Raw genomic sequence first — 15,709 nt, 5'->3', positions numbered from 1 at the left:
TCACCAATTCTGATGAGATTTGGCATCAGGAAGAATTAAGACAATCTTCACATCTTTCTTTACATGATTGAAATTGGCTGCTCTAAGGTTGGATGCACATTTTTTTCTCCTGTAAGTGCTATCAAGGCCATCAATCTGTAACATTGGATCAGTTTTTTATATTCATATAAATGAATAATAACTATAAACATTTTTTGTCATAATAGGACAATGGACATTATTGCTATACAGGTACTTTTCAAAGTTACTACAAAGTAAACTCTACTTGTAGTACTAATTATATCCCCACCTGTAATTCTATGTATTGGAAAAGAAGATGAAGAACAAGAATGTGCACGGATGCCCCACTTGAACTATCATTTTCCATGTTCAATAGACCGTGAAATAGGGTAAAAAATCAAATGGTATTTAAATTAGAATAATCATACCATAAGGCACATGTGTACTAGGTTTTCAAGTTGATTGGACTTCAGCTTCATCAAAAACTACCTCGACCAAAAAACTTTAACCTGAAGCGGGACAGACGGACGCACAAACACAGACCAGAAAAAATAATGCCTCTCTACTATTGTAGGTGGGGCCTAAAATAAAATATTGTTTGTTTCCCCAAACCCGACCGACCCTGCAAAATTGGTGCTACTCATAAAATATAATTTTCAAAACTAAGTCAATATTATTTTATTCATTTTGGATTTTCTGGCTTGCAGGATCGTGCTATAATGTTCAAGCTTTTTGGGAATATAAAATTATTTCCCTACCTACCTACCCACACCTGGATTGGCAGGGTCGGGATTGGGGAAACAAACAATATATTGATTTAGGCCTAGGGCATAAAAAGGATATGTGTCTTAAGTACAAAATGCATGCTCATACTATAATTTTCCATGTTCATCAGGATACCATGAATTGAGTGTTATAACAATTTTAAGCAACATAAACAACCATTTCCTGGTAACACTTTAGGTATCTTCCATTTAAGGAATATAGTTACTTTAAGAAAGAAAAAGAATAGTTTACCTTAAAGTCAGGAAACTTAACAACAGCTTTTAGAGTGATCTGTGACTTGCAGTCCATCTTCTTGCTACTCTGAACTAAAAACCTTTTCTTTGAATTTTTGGTGTATGGATGTTCTTCTTCCATCTCATCCTGTAAAAAAAATGGAAAAAATGCACATACAACATCCATGCATGTATCATCTATATTATCACTTAACTAGTATACATATTTGTTAAGGGCCAGATGAAGGAAACCTCCAGGTGCGGGAGTTTCTCCCTACATTGAAGACCCATTGGTGGCCTTCAGCTGTTGTCTGCTCTATGGTCAGGTTTTTGTCTCTTTGACACATTCCCCATTTCCATTCTCAATTTTATGTATCACAATTAATTATAGGTGTTTCACATATAACAACTTATAAAATACTAAATTTAATTCATTGACTCCTTAGTATTAAAAGGTTATGAGGGTACTGATTTAAATTTAAATGATAAACAAAATGTACATATTTTTTAAGATGCACGTACTTCAATACTTAATTGAAAGGGGGTGTCATTGGGTTTCTGTTACCCCACCCTTTTCATAAAATTTAAATTTAAAAAATGTATACCTATTATGTATTAATTTATGTTTTTTGATTGAGTTAAGTCTGCCAATTGATATTTTATCATGTGTTTTTCTATGTTGTGATGTTATGCTATTGTTTCAGCAAAATTTGTAAGGGTTCCGCGGAACCCAGTGTCTCGCCTACTTTTGCTGAAAAACACAGGCTCAACAAAAATGAGGGGAAAAAAATTAAAAATATTATTCTTGATACTATCTTTTGATTGTAAGAAGCTTCTGACCAAGTTTGGTAAAAATCCAGGATAGTTTATGAATCTAATAAATGTTTAAAAACTTTAACTGCAGCCTGTATGTAATGTTAACTGGAAAAAAAAACTAAATCCATTTATAAGTAAAATACACATACACATGTACAAAATATTAACAAAATTTCCATCTAAATACTAGCTTTGATCATAAACAAGCTTCTATCTAACTTTGGTACAAATTAAAAGTAGTATAAGAAAGTTATTAATTTTTTTTAAAATTTAACCACAGAGTGAATGTGTTGTTTCTTGGCAGAAAATCTACGTCCATTTAATAGTAAAATATGGAAAAAATGGATTTATTTTTTTACAAAATTTACTTCTGTATATTTTCTTATGATCATAAACAAGCTTCTGTCCATGTTTGGTACAAACCCAGGATAGTTTATAATGAGTTTAAGAAAGTAATGGAAATTTTAAAAACTTTAACCACAGAGTGAATGTAATTTTTACCCGCAGAAAAACTAAGTCCATTTATAAGTAAAATACGGAAAAAATGGAATTTATTTTTACAAAATTAATTTCTGGATACTATCTTGTGATCATAAACAAGCTTCTGTCCACGTTTGGAAGTAATCCAGTATAGTTTAAGAAAGTTATTAAAATTTCAAAAACTTTAACCACAGAGTGAATATTTGTGGCCGCCGCCGACAGAATGTAGGATCGCTTAGTCTCGCTTTTTCGACAAAAATCGAAGGCTCGACAAAAAGGGAGAAGGTTTGGATCCATTAAAACTTTTAATTCCCACTGCAAATGTTTGCACCTGTCCTAAGTCAGGAATCTGATGTACAGTTGTTGTCATTTGTTTATGTAATATATACATGTTTCTTGTTTCTCATTTTTTTATAGAGATTAGACCGTTGGTTTTTCCGTTTGAATGGTTTTACACTAGTAATTTTGGGGTCCTTTTTAGCTTGTTGTTCGGTGTGAGCCAAGGCTCCATGTTGAAGGTCGTACATTGACCTATAATGGTTTACTTTTTTATAAATTGTTATTTGGATGGAGAGTTGTCTCATTGGCACTCACAACACATCTTCCTATATCTCTTTTCCAATATTATTTGGGTTTCTATTGGTGTGTAATGTTATGTAAAAGAGGAATAACAAAGTGTCAAATGTGAGAAAATTGGTTGATAAAACACTGACCAAGAAAGATTACTGACGCAGTTGTGGGAACTTTATTGAATAATATTTCTGATAGTTTTACCGCCCTATTCAAATATTTACAAGCTTAAAAAGGTGACTTATTCCAGCAGCACAACCTATCACCTTGTTTATAGGACCCAGTGTACAAAGGTTGCACAATGTACTTCCTTGAATCTACCAAACCTATGTAAGAGATAGGAGTATTATAAATTAAACTAATTCTAAACAAAACTATTAAAATATATTAACTATTGAAGACATTAAAAGTACATATATATTTAGTTTGTATTTAACACATCAATCTGTAAAATGTACAATGTCTTTCAAGTTAATAAATAAATTTCTTATTTTTATTGCTAAAAAGAAAATTTTGAAATACCTTTTTGGCAACAAGTTTCTTTTTATCATTCACGTGTCTGTCTGGCCCGTGATGACAGTCCCACACTTCAGACCCCAAAAGGCAATACGGAATACCATCAAAGGGGATATGGTTATCCCACCAAATTTTTTTCTTGTCCAAATTATCCAAGTCTACAAGAGAAACTGAACCTGTAAGCACATGCAATATTGCCAGCGCACGTTACCGGTATATAATTTTGGACTTAATTACACCTTATGTAAGAATCCTTGGTTTTGATTGGTTGATAGCCAGTGTATTTTTCACCAATTTACTGTTATCAAAAGAATTTTTTTCATTTTTTAACGCCGCCTAGGTATAAGCAAAAAGGATAAGCCTTTTTTACCCTCTATGCCGTGTTGTTTGCCAAAAAATACTCTATCTGACTGGACGTTTGTAATGTCACAATCATCAATGTGTTTTTTAACGTTAACTACTAGTCTTGAGAATGAATTTCCCTCGCCTTACGACTCGTGAAAATTAACATTCTCTTGAATGGTATTTTTTGCAAATATCCCTCCTTTAATAACATGATTTATCTGTTAAGTATAGATATCAAAATTATAATTTACTTGTAATTATCAAAGAATTTAACACAATATCTTTTTTCTGTTGTTAAATGGATTTACAAAACCAATAAGAACAAGCCTGCTGTATGAACATGATGAAAGGAAAGAAGATAACTCTGCCATAACTCAATGTTTCTTACTGCTGTGAACTTTACAAATAAGTTAAGGTCTATATATGAGTATTGTTGTATTTAGCAGGATGAAAAAAAAAAGCTTTAAAAATATTAAATATATTTCCTGCCATTGTGTGGCAGGGGACAAAACAGTTACCTTTCTGATTGAAACCAGCTTCTCTGTAGTATAATATGTACTTAGAAGTGGTCTCCAGTTCATACTTTCTAATTGCAGCATAAGCAGATTCAATATCTGGATGATATTTTAAGTTAATGGTAGACATTTTATTTAATTTTAGACCTGAAATTAAAAAAATATTATATACATATCTTCATGTACATCAGGTAAAAGTTGCAAACAAAGACTTTTTTTTAAAAATGATGTCAAGGTAACATTGATTCAAGGAGTCTTTTACCATTTAATAATTACGTTAATAGATGTATGTTTCATTATAATACTTTACTCTAATTGGCTAACTGCACATCACATGTTATTCCTTTTCGTTCAGGATAACATGTGATCCCACGATAAAGTGCTAGATGAATTAAATAAAACTATTATAAAATTCGTGTTTTCATGATTATAGCTAAAAAATGTAATTATATTATTGAATGCTTCTTTTTGTAACTTCATAGGGTTGTAACAGTGTTGACCGTGCGCACATTTTTAGAATGAAGCGCTTAGGACTGTCAACACTTTTACACCCCAATGAATTACCAAATAGAAGCATTCAATAAACCTGTTTACACTATTGGTATTAAGCTGTATATTGCCTCCGAATGACCTTATATCACCTCCGAATAACCTTTTCACGTCATGCAACAATCACATTTTAGTTGTAACATCAAATGTTTTGAATTATGATATCAAAGTTTACGGGAACCTGTGTGATTTTATGTAATGGCGGACAAATTTGCATACAAGTGTAAATACGTCAATTCTTAAATACATGCATGTTAAAAATTTCTGGCCATGTTTTAAAAATTTGAAAAAGGATGAAAGAGAAAGTAAAAAGCTTCATGACAATAGGTCCAATCATTAACTTCCTGTCATGGTTTTGGCTATTAAACATTGTTAAACTTACATAACATTGATATTTGAAAACATTTGGAAATCATCTCACACTAGAGCTGATCTATTAATTTATCTTTAAATTAACAAAAGTCCGTTCAATTATACTACTGTGACCTGAACTTCTTGTAAATGTCTAACAACAGGAGTTTGAAATCCTATCAATAAGGGGGTAAAAATATAAGGCAGCAACCATTTGATTTTCTGGGGGGGGGGCTATGGTTTTTTTTGGAAAAAAAAGTTTGTTTCCAGTTTTTGGAGAAAAAAATAATTTGTTTTTGATTCTGAGAAAAAAAAAATGTTTGTTTCACCCTCAGCTACCACTATATGTAATGCTAAAATTGAAAGAAAAAAATTGTTTTCAACTTGTCGCGAAAAAAATAGATTGTTTTTCGCCACAGGCGAAAAAAAAAGTTTGTACAGAAAAAAAAACCATAGCCCCCCCCAGAAAATCAAATGGTTGCTGCCTAAAGTCGATTATCACAGTAGAGCTTCTCTCGAAATTCCAAACTCCTGTGTTCTATTAACGTAACTTACCTCATCATCGTACCCAGTTAGAATCTATATATTTTAAATGTTATTAGCTTTGTTCAATCATGCTAAATATAATAATTGTAATCATAAGTAATCTGTAATATATAGTCTTTCTTCTCATAGATGTCACCACGTGCATGTGCGCGTGCGTTTTTCTATTTTGTTTACTTGTTTTAGCACGACCCATATTTACTTCCGTTAAGAGAACTTCCGAGTGCACATGAATATTCATATCTACTTCTACGCTATCCCTTCCAACACCAACCGTAATGCACACATATATATTGGATGACATCTTTATGACATAGTCTAAAAATAGCTTAATGTAATATTAATGTTTATAATTACATTATTTGTTCTAGTTTAACATTATTACAAGGAGCAGCACATGTAGGTATAAAGTCTATAATTACTGTTTAAATCTCATTTAACAACAAAAGATTGTTCAATTCTTATCGCTTTTGTTTTGGGAAAAATTTTAAACACAATCCGAATGGTTTATATAAATTATTAATCTGTTAATTTTAAACTAAACACAAAAGCTTCTTAATACTATTGAAATACCTTAAACCTCACACATTTTTTAGTTAAATATTTTTTGAAATGAGTGTTTGTTTTGAACCTGCCAAAATTATACCTATGTCCGGTAAGGATTTTTGTTCTTGTTCTAGCTAACAAATTTATCAAAATTATTTTACTACAGTTATTCTTATTGTTATAAGCCTCAAATTGTCATATGAATGGTTTTATGTGATATCCCGTCTGACGTGGATCGGTACTTATACATCTCGTCAATGTGTTTGTATTGTCTTTCATTATTTGGTGGCGTACGCGTGTTTTTTATATGCGACTTTTTTGTATTTCTTTGGTTCTTTTATCTTTTAACGTGACTCTGTACTATAAAAGATCCCGTCAGTATGATATTGTTCTATTGTATGTCATTATGATATATTTCTATTATAAATTACAAAATACGTTGAACCATAAACTTCAAAATCATTCAATCGAGTAATGTAATTAACTAGTTAACGCATCAATGTAAATATTACGGAATTTAATGAAACTGTCATCAAATTAAAGTGAGAGGGTTAGCACTATAGAACCAGGTTTAATCCACCATTTTCTACATTTGAAATGCCTGTACCAAGTCAGGAATATGACAGTTCTTGTCCATTCGTTTTTTATGCGTTTTGTTATTTGATTTTGCCATGTGATTATGGACTTTCCGAATTGATTTTCCTCTAAGTTCAGTATTTTTGTGATTTTACTTTTTCCTTGAAAAAGACCAACCTCAAACTTTAAATTAGAATACATTATTTATGTATAATAATTCACAGGGACTCGGTTAGCAGATTAAACTTTTGTTTATCAATGTTTTTTAAATGTTTTATTTTTATTTTATCTGTCTATTTGTATTACATTATAAACGTTTTTACCGTTAGCATCAATATTTCTTTGTTTTCTAGCAATGTGCAATTTACTATCCCTATCCATTACCTGAAAAATCCTAGTGAAAAAGAAATAGTGATGCCAACGATAAAACCGTGAATAATGCAATACAATCACTAATAGACAGGAAATGTGAAAAATAGATTTAAAAAACATTGATAAACAAAATTTTAAACTGCTAACTAGTCCCTGTGATACTAATGTTTTTATTGCCATGATTATTTTTGAAGCACCACATACAGAGGCCAGTGAAGGTTCCATTACAGTTCACAACAATACAAAACATGATATTAAAATAAAAGTGAAGGTCACCGAGTCATTGCTCTTTGCTGCCAAACCAAATATAGCTCTAATTAATGCTGGCTGTGTTCAGATCATCATATGTAAGTATAGCCTAGTGTGTCATCCATTTCGCTGGACGTCCGGTGGGGGATTTTCTTGCTGTGTTGAAGAACCATTTTTTGCTCTTTGGTCGGGTTGACTCTTTGACACACTTCCCAGTTCCATTCACTATTTCACATAGAATATTTTCGAATACTAGTATATAGTTTGGTAGGACAAACACCAACGAGGCAGCAATCAAACGACACAGACAAAAATCCTAAGAGGAGTTCAAAATATACGCTATAGCATCGATCATGACTCTGGAGTCAAGCATCTAGAAATTGAGAATTGAAGACGATTTTTCAAGATAATTTACATGTTTCACAATGTCACGACAAATTTAAAGCTATCCTAATACTTTTATGGTTCACAAATTTAAGTCTAGCTGTAATTGATGATGTATTGGAATAGAAATGATGTGGGTTTGAACTTGAACTTGAACCTGAATGCTAGCCTACTATCTAACAAGCCCAGGGATGACTTGCGATCCGGAATATAAATATAGTAACTTAGATCTTCCTCTGATCGACAGCAAACCCCTTGACAAAATGGGAACATCCGCTTTGGCTATGTGAGATGTATAAGATAGCAGTCACCTCCGATCAGACTGGATGTTAAATCCGATGCCTCGTTTAAATGGTGTGCTACATTTTGTACGCCATTTGGACGATAGGAACCCTTTCAAGAACTCTTTGAGGGTTCCAATGGTGACCCATCCAATATACCCTCTTTTCAAGAGGCATGCAAAATTTTCCCGAATCACATCCCGCACAGCCTTTATTATTACTACTTTATGTATCTATTTCTATCTTCATTTTCGTCCTAAACGTGCAATAAATAGTTGCCACATGACTGGACTTTATCGCTCCCGTTTTCTGATATGTCGCGTGGGAGATCTAACGAAACCCGCGTTTAATTAGATTGCTGGACGTTAATCAATCAACAATAATTCAATTTTACAAGGCTTAAACATTGTTAGACACATGCACTGTATCTAACCAGATTGTGAAACAATAAAATAATATGCCCGTTATGTTGAAAGAAATTTTAAACGTTTTTGTTTATTGTTCATAGTTCATAATTATTTAATAAACAGTATAACTCCCTGTTTTATACTCCTTGTATGAAACCTAGTCTAGATCATGAAGTGTTAAAAAACTACCGTCCAGTGTCAAACCTTCCGTTTTTGTCGAAGGTCTCGGAAAAAGTTGTTTCCTCTCGGCTTGATCACCACATAGAATCGAATAATCTGCACGAAAATTTGCAATCTGCATACCGAGCTCGTCATTCTACAGAAACAGCTCTTCTACGTGTTCACCACGATATAGTTTCTGCACTGGACAAAAACAGTTGTGTTGTACTTCTGATGCTCGATCTTTCGGCCGCATTTGATGTTATTGACCACAAAATTTTACTAGAACGTCTGAACTATTCTTTCGGAGTCTCTGATAGCGCCTTATCGTGGATCGAGTCTTACTTGAAAGATAGAACTCAGCGAGTTGCCATTGGCACCAAACAATCTGACGATCTACGTCTTCAATATGGTGTGCCTCAAGGCTCTGTTCTAGGACCAAAGGTATACTGCATGTACTCGAAACCTGTTGGTGAAATATGCAGGCGACATAAAATGCTTTACCACTCGTATGCCGACGACACTCAGGCATATCAAGTGATTAAACCGGAAGGTGATTGGGACGATCTATCCGACCGTTTGAAAGCGTGTTTGTCAGAGATAAGCGATTGGATGACATCAAATATGCTGAAACTAAATCAGGACAAAACAGAGCTCATCGTCTTTGCTCCGAAACATCGAGTCAAACAGTTATCCAAGTATGAGCTACCCTTCGATGGCACTATTTTAAGTGATGCGAACTGCGTTAGGAATCTAGGAGTGTTCTTTGATAAGACCTTGAGTATGGAACAGCAGGTAACAGCCGTCTCAAAATCATGTTACCACCAGATTCGAACCATCGGAAACATTAGATCGTATATCACCGAAAATGCGTGTAAGACACTAGTCTGCTCTCTTGTCACCTCCAGATTAGACTATGGGAACGCTTTGCTATATAATGTTAACTCTTCCACTATAGCAAGACTACAACGCGTTCAAAACACAGCAGCTAGACTTATCACAAGAAAAAGGAAGTTTGACTCTATAACACCTGTTCTGATGCAGCTACATTGGCTCCCCGTGAAATACCGATCACATTTTAAACTTTTACTTTACGTTTTTAAGGCATTACACGATAAAGCACCTAAATATTTGAAAGAACTGATTGTACCATACGCTCCTATTAGAACACTCCGGTCAGAAAATGAAGGACTCATAACGAATCCAAGAGATGTCCGCACTAAAACATACGGTGAAAGACGATTCGACCGAGCTCGAGCTACATTGTGGAATGACCTACCAATTCATTTACGGAGAGAACAATCGCTTCCTCGTTTTAAAAAAGGTTTGAAGACACATATTTTTAGACTGGCGTACTGTGATGTGTAAGAAATGTGATAATTTATTATTATTCTAAAAAGTTTAAGTGATAGGATCTTTTTTTTTTTTTTTTTTTTTTTATTTTTAACTTATTTAAATTTTTAGTTTTGACGATTTTATTGAATAGACAGTTTTATTTATCTTTTCATTGTGTTTTACTGGAATGTAAATACTTATAATTTTCATCATTATTCTTTTATTGACTGTTATATTTAATATGTTTTATGGTATTCATTGTGATATATATTTCCCCTGTCAATGCTCTTAATTTCCATCATTATTCTATTTAATTTCTGTTTTATTCTTATGTTCATATATATATAATTGCTATTATTGTATGCATTGTGATATATATTTTCCTTCAATTTTATATGTTAAGCGCTTAGAGTATTATGTTTATTAGATAGGCGCTATATAAAAGCTATGTAATAAATAAAATAAAATTGTAGTCAGATATAGACCACCACTGATTGACTTTCCCATCAAACCAAAGTCACAGATACAGTATATAGAGCTTAATGGAATAGAAGACAGCAATGGTGTTGTAAGTTTTCACATAATTTAATGTATGTATGACAATTGATTAAATTAATGTTGTTTTATTTCATTTTTATATTTTCTTTTTTTTTCTCTTTTATTTTGGTACTTTTCGTAAAGTTATGCTTGGTTTGAAACGAACAGAAGTCATTAATTTTTAATAATTTATTTCAGTTACCCCCTTTTTGGTACATTAAGATATTGACTCTTTGATATTGTTAATGTAGTCAATTGAAGAAAGAAAATTATCCTCTGGTCGGAAGTTCAATTGGGCAAAAATCAGATTTAGATATTTAAACGGCACTCGAATTCAGGATAAACATTTTTAAACATTCAAAATGTCACAACAAACCTATTACCACCCATAGATGAATCATGTACATTTGAATGAAGTATATTACAAACTGAATGGCTGGTTCGGTTGTTAAGTAACCAAAACCATTAGAAATAACAATGCATCGAACCAAAGCGTTTTCTGTAGTATTCAATACGATATCTTTGTAGTTTGAGGCTCACACTGATAAATTACAGCAAAAGAACTTCAGAATGGCATTTCCAGAATCCGAACAGAAGTACACCAATGTCGATAAGGTATATAAAAAACAAATGTGAATGCAACAGCAACGTTTACAAAAATATTAACAAATTAGGAGCATTGGTCATATCAAGTCATTTTGGTTTTAAAGATATAATAGTTTAAGTAATAAATAGAGAAATAAGGAGATATGGTAGAGTCAAAAATGAGACACCTATCCATCAGACTTCAAATGAAGTGGATGGAAGCAATTTTAGGCCACCGTACTGCTTTCAACAACAAGAAATTAAAAAAAAACATACCGAATAGTCGGATATAAAAGACCATGACATGCAAAATATGAAACAGTTTAAACGAGAAAACGAACGACATTATTTGACACAAAACAATTTACTATCACTATTTATTAAAGAGGCCGACAGTCAAAAGTACATTTGTTAATCACACTGTACATTTTGTTGTAAACCACACAAAAAAAGATAGGCGAATGATTCCAAGAAGACATTCAATACTTACTAATTGCTGTCTCGTGGGACTTAAACTACTTTTCCCTTTATTCACTACAATAATAAAATATGTCAAGCAAATTTCCTCGAAAAGGAACAATCGGTCAGCAAAATAAGCAATAAAGAATAAAAGCATTTGATACATAAAAGTTAAAAAAATGATTAAGGTAATTATTAGAAATAAGAAGATGTGATATGAGGGCAAATTTAAGACTAGTAGCTATATAGTCTACTCTCTATCCAAGTCACAATGTGTAAAAGTAAACAAATGTAGGTCCAAGTACGACCTTCAACACGGTGCATTGTCTCACACCGCACAGCAATCTTTTAAAGACCCAAAAAACTTACTAGTGTAAAACCGAAAAAAAACCCCACCAACGGTTTAATCTAAATAAAAAAACGACAAACACTTATGAACCACACCAACAAACGACAACCACTGAACAATATAGGCTCCTGACCTTTAATGTCTGATTGGTAGTTATTCAAAATACAACAAATTAAACAAAAATGACATTATTTTAAACTAGGTTTTGCCTGTTGTAGGTTATCAACAACACTTGAGTTTCCAGCCATTTCAAAGTAACTTCTCGACTTTGCAGACATTGAATCGGTATAGTCTGATTATTGGTTGGAAAATTTAGACTATACTGTGCACAAGGTCCACACCACTGTAAAACAGATTGGCGATAGTGATACTGTTTTACGTACTGTCCGTCAAAACTTTGAAGGACTTTGAATACTATGTCCTGTATGTAACGAAAATAAAAACAGCAAACGTGTGTTTTTATCTATGCTTTCTGGTTGTTTATATTGAGACAAATCTTCACTAGAGACCAAATGACACAGACATTAACAATTATAGGTCATCATAAATTTGCCTTCAACAATGCGTAAATCTCGTGCCACATAGTCAGATATATAAAAGGCATCGAAATGACAAAAGAAAATTATGCAATGACTTTAATTAATCATAAGTGAATAGGTTATTTCTCAGGTTCATGTTGTAATATAAAAAAGAAGATGTGGTATGATTACCAATGAGACAACTATCCACAAAAGACCAAAATGACACAAACATTAACAACTATAGGTCACCGTACGGCCTCCACCAATGAGCAAAGCCCATACCGCATAGTCAGCTATAAAAGGCCCCGATAAGACAATGTAAAACAATTCAAACTAGAAAACTAACGGCCTTATTTATGTAAAAAAAAATGAACGAAAAACAAATATGTAAGACATAAACAAACGACAACCACTGAATTACAGGCTCCTGACTTGGAACAGGCACATACTTGAATAATGTGGAGGGGTTAAACATGTTTGCGGGATCCCAACCCTCTCCCTAACCTGTGACAGTGGTATAACAGTACAACATAAGAACGAACTATAAAAATCAGTTGAAAAAGGCTTAACTCATCAGATGGACAAAAATACAAGTGCTTACTTATACATCCCGACACAAAAAGACACAATGAACAGATATGAGAGTACTCGCAGTTATCTGACAGCTAGTTCAAAGCCACTAACAACTAATAAAAAAATCATGCAACTAAGACTAAACTATTAATCCGTACACATCCAACATCCAATGGATTTGTAGGTCCATGAATATGTATATGCATATAACATACTAGTAATATTTAGTTAGCTTTTAATTTACTGATAACAAAATCAATCTTTATACCAATAAAACCAATATTCAATGATCTTATTACAGTGTTGAATAGGTAACCGTTTAGAATAAGATTATTTAAAGGAGCGACAAGTTTACATGGATCATTTCTAAATTTCCTGGCACGGTTAACAACATTTCCGTAAAAATGAGGATGTGCTATCCCGTTTGAAATAAGTTTTCTACAGGTACAAGCAAACTTCAAAACCAAATCTTTATTATATCTATGGAAAAATCTAGTAATTAAAAGGTTGTATCCCTGGTTTGATAATTTACCAGGAATACATAGGTTGCGTTCGTTAAAATCAAAAACGTCACAACAGACACGGGCATAGCGAACAAGTTGTGAAATATAAACACCGTAAGATGGTGCCAAAGGAACATCACCAACTAGAAATGAAAAATTAACAATAGGGAACGAAAAATCGTCTTTTGTCGTAAATTTTAGTGTGGAGTTTCCCGTTTAAAACCGAAATATCTAAATCCAGGAAAGGACAGTTATTACCGAATAAATTGGATTTATTTAAAGTAAGTTCCTTGGGGTGAATTTCTGCAGTATATTGAGAAAATTCTTGATTATTTAACGAAAAAATATCATCAAGATAACGGTAAGTGTTGTTGAATTTATCAATTAAATGCAAATTCGAAGGGTCTTTACTGAGTTTAGTCATGAACTGTGATTCGTAACAGTACAAAACAAGTCTGCTATTAAAGGGGCACATTTAGTGCCCATGGGGATACCTACAACCTGTCGATAAACTTTGTTGCGGAAACGTACATAAATATTATCAAGGAGAAAATTAACAGCTTCAATCATCTCATCACTTCCAGTAAGTATATCTAGCATATTTACCTTTCTCATGAGGGAAGAAAGCTTTAAATGAGTTGCAGCAAATATATCTACATTCAGCTTTACCAAACGACCATTTAATTAGATAGGAAAACTTTTGTTTAATAAGATAGTGTGGAAGTGTAGTGTAAAGAGTAGAAGAATCAAAACTATTAACAGAATCAAAAGGACCATCAAAAGCACGTAATTTATCTAAAACATCCAAAGAATTGTTTACACTTCAAAAATGGTTCATACCACTATGTTCATATATTTTATTACAATAGTTTATGATAAGCTCTTTAATAGTAGTTAATGAACTAGTTAAGAGCACTGAAACATTAGTTGCAGAACACTTACTAGAGGCCGAGATGAAACGATATTTAAATGTTTTTTTTGTGTAGTTTAGGTAGCCAATGCATAGTAGGGACCTACAAATGTTCAGAAGAAGCCTTAAGCTTTGATGTGGTTGTGATATGCTTGTTTACTATATGACTCTCTGAATGTAGATGAATTTAAAATTTCATTCTTAAGAACGTCCGTGTAGTATTTACGGCTTACCACCACCACATTGTTGGCTGGTTTGTCGGCCGGTACAGACACAAACCGTTTTGAAAGTATTTGAAGTTTATTTCTTATTCTGGAAATAGGTGTATTATGTACTCTATTATTTACTTCTAAATTATTTTCAAAATGTGATATTCTCTTACATGTATCTACCACATTCATACATTTATTTAAATAAGAATCAAGAGATTTTTTATCAGATTTTCCCCGTTTACACCTTTTTTTACAAAACGAGGAAAGATCATCTTTAGTGACTTGACGACACTCTTTCCAATCTATTTTAGATGGAGGACGATATTTAGGTCCTTTTTTCAAAAAGTTTTTAACCTCTCTGTCCTGGACGATATTGAGGTCCCCTGTAATGACATGGTCATAGGGAACATATCTAAACTTCGACGATTCACAGTTTCAAGTTAAGGGAGTATTACATTACTATCTATATTCACGTCTGATGTAACCGACGTATAGTTAAAAATTAAACTTCTGCTGTTTTTTTTGTATGTGTATGAAATATGTCTTGTGCTTTCTAGGTTGTGTTTTGTACACTGTTGACTGTTTTTTTTTTTTTTTTTTTTTTCCATGGTGTTGCTGTGTTGATTTATACATTTTGTACCTTTCACTGTCGGATCATATATCAGGAACTTTTGTGATTGATTCTTAAAATTCAGAAGAATACTGGCTTACTAATTGATTTTTTTTACATGTTAGATCTTGTGACCATAAAAAAAGTGTTGATTGAAAATACAACATTAGTCTAACATTTGAAAACACAAATGACAATTGATTGATGTGTTTTATGTTCTTATAGTGATACGTTTTAAAATAAATATCTCAAGGTACAATGTACGTTACACCCTGCAAAACATTTCAATTGTATTATCTATATGGGATTTTTAAATAATCTAACGAATTCAATGTAATGTGATGGTGATAATTCAACAAACACGTCTTTTAACATTAAAAAAAATTGACAAAATAAAATAACAGTTTAACGCGTGAACAAACTGCTTTTATGTCTATGCCATTTTTTTAAAACTGAAA

At 32.6% G+C, this 15,709-nt stretch overlaps 2 protein-coding genes across 2 annotated transcripts; one reads left to right on the top strand and one right to left on the bottom strand.

Moving 5' to 3' along the window:
• Nucleotides 1–5,952, bottom strand: LOC139500400 (calcium-responsive transcription factor-like). The gene is made up of 5 exons (XM_071289141.1): nucleotides 5,696–5,952; nucleotides 4,244–4,387; nucleotides 3,387–3,538; nucleotides 1,018–1,146; nucleotides 1–135 (listed from the first exon to the last, which is right to left on the bottom strand). The coding sequence occupies exons 2-5, from the start codon at nucleotides 4,368–4,370 to the stop codon at nucleotides 1–3; spliced, it is 543 nt and encodes a 180-aa protein (XP_071145242.1). The 5' UTR covers nucleotides 4,371–4,387; nucleotides 5,696–5,952.
• Nucleotides 5,953–7,355: 1,403 nt separating this feature from the next.
• Nucleotides 7,356–12,361, top strand: LOC139500399 (uncharacterized). The gene is made up of 4 exons (XM_071289140.1): nucleotides 7,356–7,524; nucleotides 10,466–10,560; nucleotides 11,058–11,144; nucleotides 12,141–12,361. Exons 1-4 carry the CDS (start codon nucleotides 7,356–7,358, stop codon nucleotides 12,156–12,158), a joined length of 369 nt encoding a protein of 122 aa, XP_071145241.1. The 3' UTR covers nucleotides 12,159–12,361.
• Nucleotides 12,362–15,709: the final 3,348 nt, after the last annotated feature.

This window comes from Mytilus edulis, chromosome 13, assembly GCF_963676685.1.
Source record: "Mytilus edulis chromosome 13, xbMytEdul2.2, whole genome shotgun sequence".
In the NCBI taxonomy this organism is placed as follows: domain Eukaryota; kingdom Metazoa; phylum Mollusca; class Bivalvia; order Mytilida; family Mytilidae; genus Mytilus; species Mytilus edulis.
The sequence above is the reverse complement of the archived record's forward strand: the minus strand, read 5'-3'. Positions and strand labels throughout refer to the sequence as shown.

Coding starts and splice junctions, on each gene's coding strand:
- LOC139500400 (XM_071289141.1), bottom strand. CDS start 4,370: ATGTCTACCATTAACTTAAAATATCATCCAGATATTGAATCTGCTTAT. Junction 1,147..3,386: donor AGAAACTTGTTGCCAAAAAG/GTATTTCAAAAT, acceptor TTTTTTTTACAG/GATGAGATGGAAGAAGAACA. Junction 136..1,017: donor TTAAGTTTCCTGACTTTAAG/GTAAACTATTCT, acceptor CCAATGTTACAG/ATTGATGGCCTTGATAGCAC.
- LOC139500399 (XM_071289140.1), top strand. CDS start 7,356: ATGATTATTTTTGAAGCACCACATACAGAGGCCAGTGAAGGTTCCATT. Junction 7,525..10,465: donor CTGTGTTCAGATCATCATAT/GTAAGTATAGCC, acceptor ATAAAATTGTAG/TCAGATATAGACCACCACTG. Junction 10,561..11,057: donor TAGAAGACAGCAATGGTGTT/GTAAGTTTTCAC, acceptor ATATCTTTGTAG/TTTGAGGCTCACACTGATAA.